Genomic DNA, 20,055 nt, shown 5'->3' with positions numbered 1-20,055 from the left:
CCTGTTCAGCTCTGATGATTCAGTAAGGACATCTCCTGGTTTTATCTTCATGTTTCCCTCTCACCAGATAACCAAACCGATATCATGACCAGCAGCTTTTATGGCTCCAACAAACATCACCTGATACTAGAAAGTAATATTAAATAAATTCTAACAACAGCTTATCAAGTTTAAAGGCGCTTCTGCTGTTAAACGCGACCTCCGCTAGTTTCCTCTTTCTGGCGCAAAGCGGGAGATAAACAAGCAAGAGAGACGGGACTTGAGGCAGAAACGCTGATCAGCTGATCATTGATCAGTTTCATGATTGAAGTAGCAGCAGGAGAGGGAGGGGGGGGAATGAGAGAAGAAGAGGCAGCTGACAGTGTAAAGACACAGAATAACTCCAGCTTTTTGTCTTTTTCTTTATTGTAGCTGAAGTACGGGACAAATCGCATTTATTTTCAGCTCAATACGAAACGCGTAATATTAACTCTGAATACCAGAGGATTCCGTTTTTTACAGGATGGTAGACAACTCTACTAATTAACCATATGAATAAAATAAAGTTCACCAGTAACATATAGCACCCACCCAGCTGTATAAAAACTCCGTCATGCTAGCTAGTACACAGTACGAGTTATTGTAACTGACGGGCAAATGCCCGGTATGCCCGATGGCCAGTCCAGCTATGTATATAAGGTTACTAGTGATAAAGTCAAATATAGATAAAGTTAGTATATAGTGGTGTTTATTTTGAAGGGGGGGGGGGGGGGGGGGGGGCAATTACCATCACTTATTCATTTTTATAACACAGGTCTATGGTTAGATGATTTGCAACTGATAAAGACAGAAATGAAAACATGAAAAAGAAATTACCATCCTTTAAAAAAAACAATTGTCTTCTTTTTGTGTAATTTCTCTATCATATTATATTCGTCTGCTCCTGGATGGGCTCCTGTTTTAAATTTTTTATTTTTGAGGATTTCAAAGTAATGGCTCCAGCTTCCCCCGCTGTCTGCTCCAAACCCAAAGATAGTGACCTGGGGAAAAAAAATTGAAGTAAAGATTTAATGTATTGTTTCCACTAGGAGCATTCTATTTATTTGCTTATTCATTCATTCTTTTATATATTAACTAATAGCATTCTTAAAATAAATCATTATCTCCATGTCCTATTGAGGACATGGAGAATACCACAAAGCTGACTGAGGAGTTAATGAAAATCAGCCCATAGAGCACTTTATGCATAAATGCTGTGATGACAGGGATTCTGCAAAAGGAATAGGGATGGGTAGTATCTTCACTGACAGTTTTAGCCTTAATGGGAGCACTCACTGGAGTGAAGGTTCTTCTAGCAGTACAACAACCCTAAGCATGTAACCAAGATAACAAAAAAGTGACTTCTTGACCACTCTGTAAATGTCCTTGAGTGGTACAGCCAGATTCCAGACTGGAACATGACTGATAATCATTGATAATCACTTCTCAGTCCTGGGATCCCCTAAGTGTCATGTTTCTTGGTCCTTTTGACCCAGTTTTTGTTTGTTTGTTTTTTTTTTTGGTGGGGGGGGGAGGTGGCGTTGTGCATTTTTGGTCATTCTGTATTATTTTTGAGTTCACTTGTATTCTATGGTTCCTAGCTTGTTCTGTTCAGTATGGTTTATTAGATCTCCCCTTGTGTCTTTGTTCTCTGTCTCACCTGAGTGTCTGTGTTTATACAGTGTGAGTCCTTGTGTCTTGTTTCCCCTCCTTGTGTTTTATTCCTTCATATTTCCCTAGTCCATCATTTTTGTTCTCTCTCTCCCTCGCTCCCTCTCGGTTGCCTCTCCTCCATACTTTGATAGTCTCCCGTCAGTGTGCGTTATGTTGTGTTTGCTCTTCCCCTGTCTCTTTATGGTTATTCATGTCAGCTGTGCTTTACATGTGTTTTCACTTCCCTCATGATCCGTCTGTGTATTTATGTCCGCATCTCCCTCAGTTCCGTGTCCTCATAGCTTTGTGACTCTCCCTGTGTTTCCCTGTGTGAATGATTATTAGAATCCCCCAGTTTAGTTCTGTACAATTTTTCCTTTTTCCAGCAATAAATCCGTGTTTTTTGAGTTCACTTCCTGCTTCTGGGAGTCTGCTTTTGGGTCCTATTCCTGCCTGCACACAGCGAGTTCATGACACTGAGGCCACTTGCCCACTTTGTTGTGTTGCCTTCACCCACCAGATCTTCTCAAGGTCCAACATGTTGTGTCCATCTTGCCGATGTACTCATGGATCTTTTGTTTCATCCTAGTCAGTGGTTGTGACACTCAATAGACCTTGGTCACCTTCCCTTCTTAGGACAATGTCTCAGGTGGCTGAGTTGCAGCTTTTCCAGTGGCCTCTTCATGGTTCCTATTTGCCTGTGGAAGTCCCTGGTACTTGTGGCTATCCTCAGTGTCTACAATGTTCTGGTAGTGCAATTCCCTTGGTTCTGAGTAGTTTCTTTCTCTTTATTACCATCTGACAACAGTTCTTCCGTCTGAATGACATTCCAATGTCATTGTTGTACATCCAAGAGAATTGATGTCACTCCTGGCCAGTGTTGGGTAAGTTACTTTAAAATAGTAACTTAGTTACATTACTAGTTACTTCTCTCAAAAGTAACTCAGTTACTTCAAGTTACTCGTTACTTTCAAAGTAACTAGTTACTAGGGAAAGTAACTTTGGTTTTACTCAGAATTCTCTTGTTAATGTGTTTCTTCCATAACTTTGCCAGTCTTCTAGCTTGCTTACTTGCCACAAGTGCACTGTGCCACCTACCAATAGAAAGGAAAAGATAATGTGCATATTTCCACGAGAGAAATCCCACGCCTGGACCGTCATTGACTGCTGCCATGATTCTAGCCTACGTCACAGCGTCATGTGCGCCTTTTACATCCAACACAAAAACTGCAGTCGTGGTGCTTTCGATTGTACTCAGAACTCGGAAATTCTGCCTTCTGAATAGGAAGATGTAGGCAACACCAGACTGCAGATGAGCTGCATACAGGGCTGGACTGGGACAGAAAATTGGCCCGGGCATTTTGACTAGAGACTGGCCCACCATTATAGGAAAAATCATAAAACCTTTGAATGAAAATAAACACTGTTGTGACAGTGATGTACTGTTTTGATGGTATATATGCATCAATCTATCAATTGTTTGTTGTAAGATTCAGATAATTATTTTTTAAAAGCTAGACATTTTAAATGAGAATAAGAAAGAAAAGTATTTCTTTGTGCCCCCCTCTCCCTGTTAATGCCCTACCTGGCCCCCCTGGCAACACTTTGCTAGATCCGCCCCTGCACAGTTACCAGCTGTCAGCTACCTAAAAAAGGATCCTGGGGTTATTTGTCTCTCAGAAACAGTTCATAACTTCCCTTCAACTCATTCATGTCACCTAAAAGGTAAACCTGTTTCTCCATCACCTGTTCAGCTCTGATGATCCAGTAAGGACATCTCCTGGTTTCATCTTCATGTTTCCCTCTCACCAGATAACCAAACCATATCATGACCAGCAGCTTTTTTTTGCAGCTGTGGCTCCAGCAAACATCAGCTGATACTAGAAATTAATATTAAATAAATTCTAACAATAGCTGATCAAGCTTAAACGTGCTGCTGTTGTTTAGCGCGACATCCGCTGGTTTCCTCTTTCGGCGCAAAGTGAGCAATAAACAAACAAGAGAGCCGATCAGCTGATCACTGATCAGTTTTCATGACTGAAGTAGAAACGGGAGAGGGAGGGGGGAGAATGAAAGAAGAAGAGGCAGCTGTGCAGCGTAAAGACACAGAATAACTCCAGCTTTGTGCCTTTTTCATTGTAGCTGAATTACGGGACAAACTGTTCCTTTTCACCTCAATAAGAAACGCATAATATTTTCTCTGAATACCAGACGGGACGGTTGGCAACTCTAATAACTTATGAACAAAATAAAGTTCAACATCATTAACTTCATAGCACCCACCCAGCTGTATAGAAACTCCGTCATGCTAGCTAGCACGCAGTACGGAAAAAGTCAAAATAAACTCCACTTAAACTTGGTTTATATCTGACCCAGAAAGACTGCAGGTCATAACTTCTTACCTGAAGTTCAGTTCACACTTGGACCGGCGGCCGCCTCAGGTCTCTTTTCCTGCTGGCCTCACCACTTGCTAATGTTACTGAATCTGTGGAAGCTCCGCGATAGCCACCACACGAAGTAACGAGTAACGACCCTATCTAAATTCCAGTAACGACTAACGCGTTCCTGATTTTGGCATAATAACTAGTTACCGTGCTCGTTACCACAATAATAACGTAGTTACTGTAACGCGTTACTTAATAACGCGTTAGTCCCAACACTGCTCCTGGCATACATGTAACACCTGTCTCATGTAGCTGTGAGTGGGGCCTGGGTCTCAAAGGTGTAATTTGCTTTTGATATTCTCATGTTCATGCTTATAACCCAAAATATGAGTCAACAAGCTACAAGACAAGCATATAATTTGAAATGCACTTCACTTTAGTGAGTGATTCCCAGTAAAAAGAAAAAAAAAACGAAATAAAGTAAAAACATTTGAGTTTAGTGGTAAATTAATATGTAGAACTGATAAAGTGGTGTTCACTACATTTCATTCACTATGATCAGGGGCGCACATAAGTGGTCCGCAGGTGCGCATGCGCTGTCAAAATAAAAGACGTGCACCAGATAAGAAGTTGCAACGCGCGCTTGCGTACATATAAAAGGCACTGTTTTTGTTTGCTAGAGTGGGATTTTCACGGCATATTCTGCACCACTTCTCTGTGCGTTCATCATTTGTTTGAAGCCAGCTCACCTCCTGCAACCACTTTTCCAAGAATACGTGCTTCTTTTGCGGGTTCAGACTCCTTCTGACATTTCTTTGGAAGTGGAGGAACACCAAAGTAATTGCTTAAAGGAGCTTGCTTCTTCGACATCTTTAAGTGTTCTAAACAAATGTCTGTCCTCCTCCAGAAAATCTGATGTACGCAAATGCGCGGGTAGCCCACGCACACTCAGTCCCAGACGTTCTTAAAAATAAAACCCTTGTTGCAAGCCTAAATCATGGCTGGGGTGCATTGTGGCTGCTTCACTTGTAAACAACCAATAAAATAAAAGGCACATGCCAACATCGATATTCAGAGCTTCTGACAATTCAAAGGGACAGGTGGGAAAAAGGGCATCAAGGCTGCCAGCAGGGTTCAGCCACGACACACAAAATCCACAGTCACACTAAATCCACAACTGAAATCAGCAGAAGAGACCATACGAGCATTGCTTTGACCTGGGATCGCTTTTTCAGTAATCAAAATAAGCAATTTGGTTTGGCAAAGGCTACATACAACTTGATGTCATCCAGATTGAGTTGTTGAATAACAGTTGCACTATTCTGTAGTTGGTTTCCATAGCCAGTATGTTGTATGTATGTTGGATTACATCAGGAAAGAATCAACTCAGAACAACATCTCTGGGTGGAGCTGGATTACACCTCGGATCAGTTGGCTGCCGTCGTGAGGTCTCAGAATCTGCTATGTGAGCAAAAAGAGTGACAAGACCACAGAATCGACGGCTAATAACATCACAAAGAAGCTCGCAGCTATTAACGGGAGACTGAGAGACCAGTGTTGGAGTGTTAAAAAACAGCTTGAAATTCTCAATTACCATCATAACCCGGCTACCCCTTCGGCGCCAGCTCAAGGCTGGAGCCGAACAACAACTCCCTGACAACGACTGTGTTGAGTCTGTTCCTTCCCATTCCCTACAAGGCCACCTGGGTTGCCTGGAAGACTGTTTACTTAGCCTGGCAGGGCGAAGGACACTGTCTCAGCTGAACTATGGACACGCACACGCATACATATACTGATACTGATGAGCACTCACTGACGCATCACCCTCCCTACCCCGGATCCAACGCCACCTCCAACGCTTACCTCCCCCATGATGTGGACATCGGGTCAGCTGGAGGCGCAATCGAAAGATTGTAGCGGTCCCAGATCAGATGTACACACTGGAACTCTTTCCCATGTTGCTTGTCTGTGTTTATTGTGTTATGGTGTGTTGATACCTGTGCATTCCTGTATTATCCTTTTGTGTTGCACATTTCAATGTTTTTTTTCCTCGCTACCTGGCCTGACCTGTCTCCCCAATGTGATGTTTGTATTGTATGTACGGTCTGTCATCTCGGTTGTGGGCAAAAGACCTGCAACTGACAAATAAAGGCTATCTCATCTCATCATCTCATATATATATATATATATATATATATATATATATATATATATATATATATATATATATATATATCATGACCTAAACCAATCATGAAGGTGCTGCTTAGAGTAGCACCTTCATGATTGACATGCCACTGAAGCACCGCAGCACCGACTCCGTGCTGCTGCTGTTCGATCAATTTATCTGTCACGCAAGGGAAATGATGTTGGGAATTCCCACAATAATCCAATAGCGCACAGTGACGCTTGCACATTCAACATTCCGCCAAGAAAATACTAGGTCGCATTGGTGCGACCAGCCGTTCAAGTAAAAAAAAAAAGTCTCTGCAACTCTGAAAGTCTTTGTGTGGTCAACAACAGACACACAATATGCCTATATCGTGGTCTAAACCAATTAGAGATAGTCAAGGGCAGAACCTCTTAGATGTCCATGCACAAGGTAAAATGTTCAGATATTGAAATGTTCAGTTTGAAGCATTTGAAGTACTTCTAATTTTGACTGTCTTTTTACTTTATATATCTTGAGATATTTTAAGTTTAAATTTCCGCTCAATGAAGTACTTTAAGCACAAGAACTTTTTCAGTACAGTATTTTTAGGACTACATAATCCTTTCATATTCTCAAAGTATGCCTTATGTATACATTCTGGTTGTGCTTACTGACTGCAAACTGATTTTATGTGGTACATGGAGCTCAAAAATCTGTCAAAATGATTTAGTACAACTTTGGTAAGCTATGAAACCGCACCGCTTGATGGATTGTTGGAGCATTACGGCAACCGTAGTCAGGAGCCTCGCAGAGTGATACGTACTGTGCTTTAACATAATATTACCGTACTGTATAAGGATCCCAAAATTACACCTGTTAAGAGACATGCTTAGGAAGCAGATTTCAAACTCTATCAAACTCTGGGAATACAGGGAGTGCAGAATTATTAGGCAAATGAGTATTTTGTCCACTTCATCCTCTTCATGCATGTTGTCTTACTCCAAGCTGTATAGGCTCGAAAGCCTACTACCAATTAAGCATATTAGGTGATGTGCATCTCTGTAATGAGAAGGGGTGTGGTCTAATGACATCAACACCCTATATCAGGTGTGCATAATTATTAGGCAACGTCCTTTCCTTTGGCAAAATGGGTCAAAAGAAGGACTTGACAGGCTCAGAAAAGTCAAAAATAGTGAGATATCTTGCAGAGGGATGCAGCAGTCTCAAAATTGCAAAGCTTCTGAAGCGTGATCATCGAACAATCAAGCGTTTCATTCAAAATAGTCAACAGGGTCGCAAGAAGCGTGTGGAAAAACCAAGACGCAAAATAACTGCCCATGAACTGAGAAAAGTCAAGCGTGCAGCTGCCAAGATGCCACTTGCCACCAGTTTGGCCATATTTCAGAGCTGCAACATCACTGGAGTGCCCAAAAGCACAAGGTGTGCAATACTCAGACACATGGCCAAGGTAAGAAAGGCTGAAAGACGACCACCACTGAACAAGACACACAAGCTGAAACGTCAAGACTGGACCAAGAAATATCTCAAGACTGGTTTTTCTAAGGTTTTAGAAAGACTCACTCTCATTACTGATGTAATGAGAGTGAGTCTTGATGGGCCAGATGGATGGGCTCGTGGCTGGATTGGTAAAGGGCAGAGAGCTCCAGTCCGACTCAGACGCCAGCAAGGTGGAGGTGGAGTATTGGTTTGGGCTGGTATCATCAAAGATGAGCTTGTGGGGCCTTTTCGGGTTGAGGATGGAGTCAACCTCAACTCCCAGTCCTACTGCCAGCTTCTGGAAGACACCTTCTTCAAGCAGTGGTACAGGAAGAAGTCTGCATCCTTCAAGAAAAACATGATTTTCATGCAGGACAATGCTCCATCACACGCGTCCAAGTACTCCACAGCGTGGCTGGCAAGAAAGGGTATAAAAGAAGAAAAACTAATGACATGGCCTCCTTGTTCACCTGATCTGAACCCCATTGAGAACCTGTGGTCCATCATCAAATGTGAGATTTACAAGGAGGGAAAACAGTACACCTCTCTGAACAGTGTCTGGGAGGCTGTGGTTGCTGCTGCACGCAATTTTGATGGTGAACAGATCAAAACACTAACAGAATCCATGGATGGCAGGCTTTTGAGTGTCCTTGCAAAGAAAGGTGGCTGTATTGGTCGCTGATTTGTTTTTGTTTTGTTTTTGAATGTCAGAAATGTATATTTGTGAATGTGGAGATTTTATATTGGTTTCACTGGTAAAAATAAATAATTGAAATGGGTATATATTTGTTTTTTGTTAAGTTGCCTAATAATTATGCACAGTAATAGTCACCTGCACACACAGATATCCCCCTAAAATAGCTAAAACTAAAAACAAACTAAAAACTACTTACAAAAACATTCAGCTTTGATATTAATGAGTTTTTTGGGTTCATTGAGAACATGGTTGTTGTTCAATAATAAAATCATTCCTCAAAAATACAACTTGCCTAATAATTCTGCACTCCCTGTAGAGCAGCTGCGGGAGAATTCAACATTAATGAATCAATTTTACTGAAGTGGAGGAAGCAAGAAGAATGAGTTGAGTAAAGTTTGGCTTATCTGACTGTTTGGTTCTGGTATGCCTTATGGTCCAAAAAATACGGAAACTTAGTGTTCTTGTAGAAACAAAGAACTTTGTGTTAACAAGATTGTTAGTTAATCATTTACAAATCAATATGGTCTGTATGGACTGCAACTTTTTTTTTTTTTTTAAAAAGTGAACATATGAAGCTACAGTGTTAAGCTATGTGTTTGAAAAATTTGTATTGGTGCACCTAAGAAAAAACAGTAAGGCGCACCAGTGCAACCATGGCATAAAGTTAGTCTAGAGCCCTGCTTTGTACAGAAACCATTGTGGATGACAATGGTTTCAACATGTCTCCTGAATGGAGAAACTAGTCGCGTGCATTGCTCAGGTGTGATTTTGGCCAATTCTTCCTAACAACCTTGAAATCCCGAGGGCTCTGGGGGCCCCTTCTATGAATTCAGAGCTTTAGGTCATCACATAGATTTCAGTTGGATTCAGGTCAGGCGACTGGATGGGCCATTTATTTTCTTTCTCTAAAAACATTTGAGAAGTTCCTTAGTTGTGTGTTTGGGATCATTGTCTTGCTGAAACATCTACTTTATTTTCATCTTCATTATTCTGATAGACAGCAGCAGATTTTTATCAGAAATGTCTCTGTACGTTTTTCCATTCAACCTACCATCAGTTATACGAAACATGCCAGTGCTGTATGCTAAAAGACAACCCCACACCATAATGTTCCGACATCCAAACTTCACAGTTGATATGATGTTTTTGGGTGATATGCAGTAACATTTGACCTCCAAACATGGTGTGTATTATGGCTAAGTTTAATTCTGGTCTTATCTGACCAGACTATATTCCCCCTGTCATGGTTCTGGATCATTGGACCCAGCATTTTGAGTTTATGGTCTTTTTCCATATTCTTTTTTGTTGTAATGTTTTAGTTTTGTATTATTTAGTATTGAGTTAGTCTTCGTATTTCTGCTATGTTTAGTTATATTTCGGTTTCCATGTTGTCTTTTCGATGTGTCTCGTCTCCCCTTCCTGTTTACATGTTTCTCTTCCCGTGTTTTGTTACGTTTTCCTTTTTCTGTCATGTGCGTTCATGTATGCTGCTGCTCTCTCTCTCTGGCTATCTCTCGCTCCTTCTCTGTCTCATCATCCGTAATAGTTTCCGTGTTTCCCTTTTTGTCTCCTCCCTTTGTTTCCCCAGTCTGTCTTGTTCCCTGTGGATTCCTTCTTCCCAGCCTGTGTCTAGCCATTAATTCTTATTCTCTGTCTTAGTGTTCCCTGTTTTACTTTGACGGTGTTGCGTCCTATGTTAATGTGTTCAGTTTTGTTTCCTCCTGTCTTGTCATTATTATATTTATTTTCCCCAGCTTTCCCCAGTATTTCACAGGGTGTTCTAAATGTTGTTCATCAGACTTTCAATGCATTTCAACATGCCTTTGAGAATGAGAACGAGAACAGGCCATGGTGGGCGAGTGCAGCTGATTCCATTCTGTAGCTCTCCACAAGTGACTCTCGGGCAACTCTTCTGATAAATCTTTTCACTCCTGTCTGAAATCCTGTGGGGAGCACCTGGTTGTGGTAGGTTTATGGTGAAATTATGTTCTTTCCACTTCCGGATCATGGCCTCAATAGTGCTCACAGGAACCTTCAGCACTTTAGAAATTCTTCCTCAAACAATGACATCAGTATGCTTTCAAAAATAAGGTTGTGGAGATCTTGAGCGAGCTTGTTGGTTTTACACATCATGAAATGTTTCTTGTGTGACACGATGGTAATGGGACACCTTTTTATAGTTTACGAGTTGGAACTGAACCAACTGATTTTAATTTGCACTAAGTGGCAGGATTTCCAGTTACTGATAGATTTCAGCTGGTATCATGACTTAATGATTTTGTTTTTTTTATACATTTGGTAGAATTTTGAGCAAATTTTTTCACTTTGTCATTATATTGTGCATATTGTGTGTGAAATTTTGAAAAATGAGTTGGGAACAATAACAAATGAAGGGCTGTGATACTTCCCAAACAGCCTGTATATTTTGGTATGAAAATAATGTTTTAATGTTTAGATTGAGTTATTGTTAATTTTCAATGTGTAAGTGATCATCATACTTGTTACTTTAGCAGACTTATTGCCTACAGATTATATTCAGACATTTAAATATATTCAGCTAACTGTTAGATGTTAAATAAAATATTTTATTAGAACTGAAAAAATATATACAGGGTGGGCCATTTATATGGATACACCGTAATAATATGGGAATGGTTGGTGATATTAAAGTCCTGTTTGTGGCACATTAGTATATGTGAGGGGGCAAACTCCTCAAGATAGGTGGTGACCATGGTGGCCATTTAGAAGTCGCCCATCTTGGATACAACTTTTGTTTTTTCAATAGGAAGAGGGCCATGTGACACATCAAACTTATTGGTAATGTCACAAGAAAAACAATGGTGTGCTTGATTTCAACGCAACTTCATTCTTTCATGAACTATTTACAAGTTTCTCTTTGTTCACAGCCATTGACATGTCGAAGAGGTTAACACGTGAGGAGCGGATCGAAATTATGTTGATATCTGGTGAACGCAGTAACCGGGTCATTGCAGCAGATTTCAATGCAAGACACCCTACAAGACGACCCATCTCCCATGCTACAGTTAGCAAACTGCTTGCTAAGTTTTGTGAAACTGGTTCAGTGTTGGATTTGCCAAAATGTGGACGCAAGAAAACTGTCACTAATGAAGAAACATCAGTGGCTGTCCTAGCTTCATTCAGCAAGCGCCCACAGCGTAGCACTCGCCGCATGTCACTGGAGAGTGGCATTAGTCAAACATCCCTTCGGCGGATATTAGCTACTTACAAATGGCAGCCTTAGAAACTCCAGCTACTGCAGCATCTCAACGAGGATGACCCAGATCGGCGCACAGAATTTGCAGAATTGGCAAAACAAAAATTGGAACAGGACCCTCAGTTCACGCAGAAGATTTTGTTTAGTGATGAGGCAAACTTTAATGTGAATGGTGAAGTTAACAAACAAAACCACCGCTATTGGTCTGAGTGTTCTGAAGGCATGACTGTGATGCACCTTTCTGCCTCGCCACTAGAGGGCGCGGCCGTTTTGTGAGCAATGTTTTGACTGGGATGAAAAATGGTGTTCGTGGAGGCAGTGTGAATCATGCTCGGGAGCAGTTTATGTGGGTTCAATGAGAGTGTGCATCCATAAGACTGGTGAGTTACAGGATATTTCTTGTGTAAGAAGGATAGCCTGTATGTTTTATTGCTCTGGACATCCTCTGTACATTTTCTATAAGCTAAGTTATAGAAAATGCTAAAGCGGGCTAAGTTAAGCCAAGTTTGCCTAGCCCAAACTGAGTTTGGTTTGAGTTGGTGATTTGTTATGTGTATTTGCCTTCTTTAGTTGGCATCATAGGTGAGTGGGGCACAAGAGTTAAGTGATGGGAAGATGTTTATTTTCTTTGTTGCCAAATATGGTTCAGACTATAAGTAAAAGCCGCCAGCTTAGTAGTAGGGCCTATAAGACAAGTATGTGGCTGTAATATGTTATATGGTGATTATTGTTGTCTCTAATTTGATTGTAATTTGTGTTCTGTTTTTCCATTCTGTTTGTAGAACCACGTACACATACCCACACCCACATTAAATCTGCCATTAAAGAGCTGAATGATCATCCCCTGTCCTCGTTATTTTCTGGAGGGTCATAGTGGCACTTGACCTGTGCACACCCTGCGATCACCACCGTAGAACTGAACCTCATATCAGAAATCATCATAACACTGACACTATCCCACATTGGATGGATCCCTCCAAGACTGTTGGAATAACAAAAGTGATGGTTTGGTGTGGTATATGGGGTACAACGATAGTGGGTCCATTCTTCATCAATGGAAACCTCAAGGCCACTGGATATTTGAAATTGCTACATGATGATGTGTTTCCCTCTTTATGCACTGAAGCTGGCACGTTCCCTGAGTTTTTCCAGCAAGATGGTGTACCACCACATTATGGGTGCCAGGTCCGAGCATTCCTAGATGAACAGTTTCCTGGAAAGTGAATTGGTCATCGTGGGCCAGTTGAATGGCCCCCAAGGTCTCCCAATCTGACCCCCTTAGACTTTTATCTTTGGGGTCATCTGAAGCCAATTGTCTATGGTGTGAAGATACGAGATGTGCAGCACCTGAAACTACAGATACTGGATGCCTGTGCTGGCATTTCTACTGCGGTGTTGCTATCAGTGTGTGAAGGGTGGGAGAAGAGGGTTGCATTGACAATCAAACATGGGCAGCACATTGAACACATTTTATAAGTGGTCAGAAACTTGTAAATAACTCATGAAAGAATAAAGTTACGTTGAAACCAAGCACACCATTGTTTTTCTTGTGACATTACCAATAAGTTTGATGTGTCACATGGCCCTCTTCCTATTGAAAAAACAAAAGTTGTATCCAAGATGGCTGACTTCTAAATGGCCACCATGGTCACCACCCATCTTGAGGAGTTTGCCCCCTCACATATACTAATGTGCCACAAACAGGACTTTAATATCACCAACCATTCCCATGTTATTACGGTGTATCCATATAAATGGCCCACACTGTACATCAAACATAAACTAAGGAAATTTCTGAATGTAGTAACCGTTGATTTTTAAATGTCAACTTAATTTTATTTATATAATATATTTAAATGGTAAATGGCCTGTATTTGTATAGCGCTTTACTAGTCCCTAAGGGCCCCAAAGCGCTTTACACATTCAGCCATCCACTCTTCTTGACTCTTCTTGAAATAACCATAGATACATTTCTGTTTTAGTCATGTAGTCATCTAAGGCAGACTTTTCTCAGCTTTGCTGGTAAATCAGTGTTTCTCAGTGTTTAACTACCACCACTGTCAGTCAGATGCATAATGTACAAATTGTTTAAAGTGAACATACCTCATCACACATCACTAGGCTGAGAACCACAGCAAGAAAGCCAGTGGATGGATAAGCACCCTTCTTTCCCAGCCATTCTTGATGAACATATTTCATGAAAGCCGGATGGAGGATCCAGATCTATTATGAATCAGACATAGCCTTAAATCTGAGTTCTATGAACTATTACTTTCTGCAATTAATTCACAAAATACTTTAAATTAGCACCACTGTTGCTAAAAGAAGCCAGTATTTGTTTTTGGTGGTATGGCTTTGTCTATTGACCTGCATGACCTTCCAGGCACATAAATGCCAAGTATGAGAGATTGGGAAAACCATAACAATACCCAATACAGAGCAGAGTAAACAGTAAATACTGCAACAAAGAAAAAGCTGAGGTGCAGGTGACTTGTGAAATGGCTTGCACATCTGTAGCAATAGTGGATATGCTAAATCAGGTTAAGAGTAAAACCTACTGTGTATGAGATTATCCAGTTCAGTGTGTAAAATCAGCTGACTTTGTTTCCTGCCTGAATTAATGGTAGCTTATATGCCAGTTTTGTTCATGTAAACCTAAAATACTCACCAAATCTTTGTTAGCTATCTTCTTTAAGTTTGGAGCACCATTTTCCCTATTAAAAAGATGAAATGAACTGATTACATAAATAAATGCTAATAATTACCTAAGACTAGCACATCACAACAAAAGATTAAGTTGTTCATATAACAATTCATATAACTTTCTGCACTTTTTGCTGTTTAAAAAAAGAAAGGTTGACCTCTGATGGGTTGTCTCAAAAACTGTTTTGTTTAATTTGGTTGTTCTAACAACAAAACAAAAACAAAAAAACTATACTGCATTTTTCCTTACAATTAGCTGAAACTATGTTGCAAAGCAGTTAAAATCTGCTATTCAGAGCAAAACAGTTATACAATTTCTAGCAACATAGGTTTTAAGACAGTAGCCCTTTTAGCCTACCCTCGATTTAAGTCCTTCATGAGCCACAAAAAGTCACGTGTTTTGAAAGGAAAAAACAAGAGATGAGTGGTATTGTCCAGTCTAGTAGAACTCTCTGGATACATGACATGATGAGTTGTTTTGGTTCCAACATCTGTTTCATAGCCTTTGGTACGCCCCCGATTCATTCTAAATAATACAGAAGGATACATATTTAGCACACATTTTTGCATTTTAGATACATAAATATACATAGACTTATACTATATTATATTATATTATATTATACTTTTTGTCTCACAAGAACATTGTTTACATTAGATTTTGTGTTTGTGTTAAATGATTATTTGTCATGGTTTGCTGTGTGGCAGGCAGGAGAAGGACCCAAGATGCAGACTCACAGACACGGGGATAAACTCAAAAAACACAGCTTTATTGCTGGCCACGAGAAGTAATACAAAATAACCTAAAACTGGGAAAACTAAAGCATGAGCTGTACAAGGAACCGAACCACGGGGAGAATTACACACAACATGAGGGAGAACGCGACGCCGAACAGAGGGAGACTCAGACAGAAATACACAGAGGGTAAACGAGGAAAGTGGGCACACACGGGGAACACAGGTGACACTGATAATCATAACGAGACAGGGCGGGGTGAACTGAACATGACATGTACAGGCACAGAGGTTCAGACAGGAGGAGAGAGAGCACGGGGAAAACACAGACATAACGGGCTGGGGAAACATGAAACAACCACAAAGGGAGACGAGGGCTCATAAATACATAGAGGGCACACAGGGGGGAGAGAGAGCACGGGGAGAACTTAGACATAATGGGCAGGGGAAACATGGAATAAAACATAAGGAGAGACGAGGGCTCACAGATACACAGAGGGGCACACAGGGGGTAAAAGCCATGAAGGGAAAACACTTAGGGAACAACACAACAGGGCAACTCAGAAAACATGGCCTAAATAAGGAACGAAATACAAAAATACAAGGAACTAAGAATACTGGGCCCACATGGCCCAGGACCATGACATTATTACCTTATTACGATATCATGGGAATCAATAAGAGATCCATAATGCGATCCTCTCAAATTTCCAGAATTCCCCACCACGGCACAACTCCTGCAGTGATCAGGACGAGGTTCTCCAATATCTGCAATTGGTGTTATTGTCTGAAATAGCCTCTCTAGAGTTTTATTGTACAAAGTCAAGTTCTGAAGTCTTGCCCCCTGTAAGTTCTGACAAAGAGGAGAAAGTTATTGAAAAAAAATCAAACTTCCCCACAGAACAAAAATATTATAGAATTTCCCAATGATTACAAGTTCATGAGTCACCAGTAAGTCTGGGAAAGACCCTTTCAAACATTTTTCCATATCAGCATCAATATTATGATGTGCCATTTACAACAACTGTGAAAGATCACTGAAGCTCAAAAGTAAAAAATGTATACTGATTTAGGCAAAAATCTTATTAGGCCTGAAGTTTATTTCAGTACTTTAATTTGATATTTAGAATTAGGGCTGTTCGATATAACGATATATATTGGATGACGATATAAAAACGTCTATCATTTCATTTTATGTTATCGTTTGTTTCGTGGTGTTGCAAAATGAACTTTTTACAGCAATATTTTTTCATTCTTTTGATGGTCACTGTAGTGGCTATATTAATTTCTTAAAGTTCTCTCTTTCTCTTATATTTAATATTACCACACTTCGGGCGGACAAGCGCCTGTTTTTATGCGTTGTGGTTAGCAACAACGACGGTAACACCATCGCGTGTCCGTTTGTTTATGTTCCACATAAACCTTTCACAATAAAGCTCATGATCCTGTTGAGACTTTTCAAAATAAACTGAACCACGCGAAAAAGCAGGTTAATTACGCATGAGTAGTAAAAAAGAGCCGCCAGGTGCTAAAAAATAAACCTTAGACTCAAACGTTAGAACCGGCTTCTCTCCGCAGCACGCCGTGTAATAAATACTCACAAAGAAAACGGCAGCCGTTACAACTTATGTCTAAAAATGTATCGTTTCGTGCATCGGTTAAAACACTCGACTCAGCTACATGACGCGCAGCTGGAAACACTTCCCGCAAGTCGAGCTGCCCGAGATTCACAGAATTTACAGAAAATGTCACATTTTTGTGATTTATATCGTTATCAGGACGATAGAATTCTTATATCGGGATATGAGATTTTTGGTCATATCGCACAGCCCTATTTAGAATTGTTCTGAAAAGTTTAAGACTGATCTGCAAGATACAACATCAGCATTAATCTGTAAGTTTCTTCAAGCATATGAGTTGTGCACATTTATGCAATGATAGATTATGAACAGTGCTTACACAAACATATACTGTAGATTCGAATATTTTTTTTGTCTTTCAATTCAGATAGAGTCACAGTTTTACCTCAGAGCTCTAAGTTATCATTAGTGAGAACCTCAACCCCTGGGCCTGAACGCTGCCCCTTTCTTGAGAGAAACAAAAAAATACTCATTGCCATATTAAGCCATTTCTTTTGACAGAAGTTATATCCAGAAAAACTCCATAAAACGTTGCAGACCAAAAAAGTTGCCTTACTGATTGTCTTACTGATAAGTGGGAATTCGCTCACATGCTATTTTGCCCCATTTAGTAAATCTGGCCCTTTAAAAAAAAATGCCAATGATCCAGTTTTATGCGTAGGGAGGCGCTTTCATATTGTGATATTGCGACTTTCACTAAAGGAACTAAAAACGTTTTCCAGAACTTGTCATTGCCAGTAAATGGTAACGATTTTACCATTCTTCAGGTAGAAATACAGGAGGATGAAGAGTGCAGTATATTTAAAAGAATAAAAGATGGATAGTACAAGGTGCTCTAAACTTTGTAGTTTGTTTACTTACACAATAGAGGAATATTTGTGCTTGTTTTTTGGATGGAGGTAGACCGTGTCATTTAACAGCAGCAATATGTTGTTAAATGTCATGACATACTTGACATTGCTCTTTAATAATAATAACACCTTTAACATCACCACAGAAGCCAAAAAAGTGATATGTTGATTTTTGTTTTTTATTTACCTTCCACCAGAGGAAATCTTCCTCTGAAGGTATATGTTTCTGTGACAGAAAGGGTACAGGAGCTTCACTGATGATGTCATTAAACCAAGGATCACTGTCTCTTAGACATTTCTGACAGCCACAAAGACTCGGCTCGCGATGACAGAAGGTATATCCAGAAAAACTCCATAAAAGATTGGAGACCAAAACAATTGCTGTGATACTCAGTAGCGGGAAAATGCTAACTCTGGATCTTCCCCATTTGAAATACATCTTCGCAGAGTCCCAATCTGAGAACAAATACATGTGTGAACGTGAAAAATAGGACTAAGCCTTTAGAATACAGTAATAGAAACAATAGCTCTTTACTTATAAATATTTATAGTTTGCAGCATATTAACAGCATTTCACTGGAATGCACAAAATCGGATAAGCATAAAAAGTTGGTTAGTGTCCTCTTATATTCATGGAATTTGAACAGATAGCATTTACCAGCATAAATCACCTCCCACATTATTAGTTCATGTAAGTAACAAGATCTGTTGTTTGAAGTTGAATAAAACAGTATGACACCCAACAGAATGGAAAACACACAGTACAAAATATTTCCAGATCTTGGTCAGATTCTGCATTTGCATGAACTGTTTATCTCATTGTTTTCTCTGCTTACCTCTGTTGCTGTTGAAAAACTCCTGTTCAGTTAAACTTTCCTTGTGGTTCTGGTGCTGATTAACCTAAAACGAAGTAACATAGCAACAAAAACAACACAATGATTAAAAAGCAAAACAACTCAAAATGGCACTCATTAAAATTATCCCATTTGCTTCTGAAGAATTTGACTACACAATATGAGGCCACTCTATTTGAGGCAGAACAAGATAAATTGCTAAACTGTTTGAAAAAATAGGGAAAAAAGAAATCTGGGAAATGCATACTAAATAAATGCAAACACACTTCAGAGGTTCGCTACAGATTAGTGTGAGATAAGACAGAGTGTAAATGTAATGCATCTGCAAACCAGGAATATGAGTCAAGAAGAACTTGTAGGATATATCTATTAAGCTATCCATGTAGCTATCAAGTAATGAGCAACTATTCAGTGGGAGAGGGAGGGAGGGAGGGAGTGGTTGTTGACTATGTGCAAATAACTATAGAGGTTGTGTCTGACTTGTGCATTGCCACACAGAGAAGTTGTGACAATAAATTTTATTTTATTATGACAACCCACAAACCGACACACATGCAAACACATATACATAAATACCTTTAAATATATATTCTATTAGCCTCTTATCAGCACAATACAGCTGATATTTGAGTCCATGTTTTACACCATAACATTTAACGCATAACTCTTACTAGAGGTTCTTTATTATAAGCTGAAAACTTAAGAATCTTAAATGGTAAATGGCCTGTATTTGTATAGCGCTTTTACTAGTCCCTAAGGACCCCAAAGCGCTTTACACAACCAGTCATCCACCCATTCACCCATTTACACAAACATTCACGCACTGGTGATGGCAAGCTACATTGTAGCCACAGCCACCCTGGGGCGCACTGACAGAGGCGAGGCTGCCAGACACTGGCGCCACCGGGCCCTCTGACCACCACCAGAAGGCAACAGGTGAAGTGTCTCGCCCACAATCGCCTATCTTTAAATCCTCTAACTCTAAAACACTATGCAACATGGTAGCTACAAATACTAACACTCACCATTCATTGAGGCTACTAAGAACACAAATGAACAAGTAACAAAGTAATAGAAAACCCAACATAAGTTGTCTAAATAATGCTGCCAAAACAGCCTCAAGAGGATAGTGTCATTGATATTTGGGCAGGACCCCTTCACATGTCATTGTCTGATGTCATTTTTTGTGTCCTTTGCTGCTAGTATTACCATGCAAAGGACATACTAACTGTAATAAAAAATAAATGGAGAACCTTTATCGTTGTGTAATATCCAGTGTATAATGTGAAAAAGTGTTTCAATAATAATAATAATAATAATAATAATAAGAGTTCTTATTGTTGTTGCAATTGTTATTGTTATTATTATTATGATTACTTGATAGGACTAAATGTTACAATCCCTAAAATAATTAGCACCATTCTTGAGTGGGCTTGATGACCGGGTCTGTTTTCATATATAAGGTGCACCGGATAATAAGGCGAATTAAGCTAAACAAAACGGCCAGATAAGCCAAATTTTACTCAACTCATTCTTCTAGCTTCCTCCACTTCTGTACCATTGATTGATTAATGTTGAATTCTCTCGCAGCTGCTCTATTACCATGTTGTTGCAGTATATTAATGACGAACCTTGT

The 20,055-nt window shown here is 39.9% G+C and overlaps 2 protein-coding genes across 2 annotated transcripts in view; both read right to left on the bottom strand.

Annotated features, from left to right (window-relative positions):
* The window catches only part of LOC308384236 (uncharacterized protein), a 352,712-nt gene that overhangs the window by 282,422 nt on the left and 50,235 nt on the right, over positions 1 to 20,055 (bottom strand). The window lies entirely within an intron of this gene.
* On the bottom strand, positions 852 to 18,415 carry LOC308385217 (CMP-N-acetylneuraminate-beta-galactosamide-alpha-2,3-sialyltransferase 1-like; the record flags this gene model as incomplete). Its single annotated transcript, XM_080864021.1, has 7 exons — positions 18,402 to 18,415; positions 17,753 to 18,021; positions 15,728 to 15,927; positions 14,698 to 14,865; positions 14,305 to 14,350; positions 13,740 to 13,859; positions 852 to 1,019 (listed from the first exon to the last, which is right to left on the bottom strand). Exons 2-7 carry the CDS (start codon positions 18,002 to 18,004, stop codon positions 852 to 854), a joined length of 954 nt encoding a protein of 317 aa, XP_080720147.1. The 5' UTR covers positions 18,005 to 18,021; positions 18,402 to 18,415.

Source organism: Rhamphochromis sp. 'chilingali' (genome assembly GCF_963969265.1).
Source record: "Rhamphochromis sp. 'chilingali' genome assembly, chromosome: 17".
NCBI lineage: Eukaryota > Metazoa > Chordata > Actinopteri > Cichliformes > Cichlidae > Rhamphochromis > Rhamphochromis sp. 'chilingali'.
The sequence above is the reverse complement of the archived record's forward strand: the minus strand, read 5'-3'. Positions and strand labels throughout refer to the sequence as shown.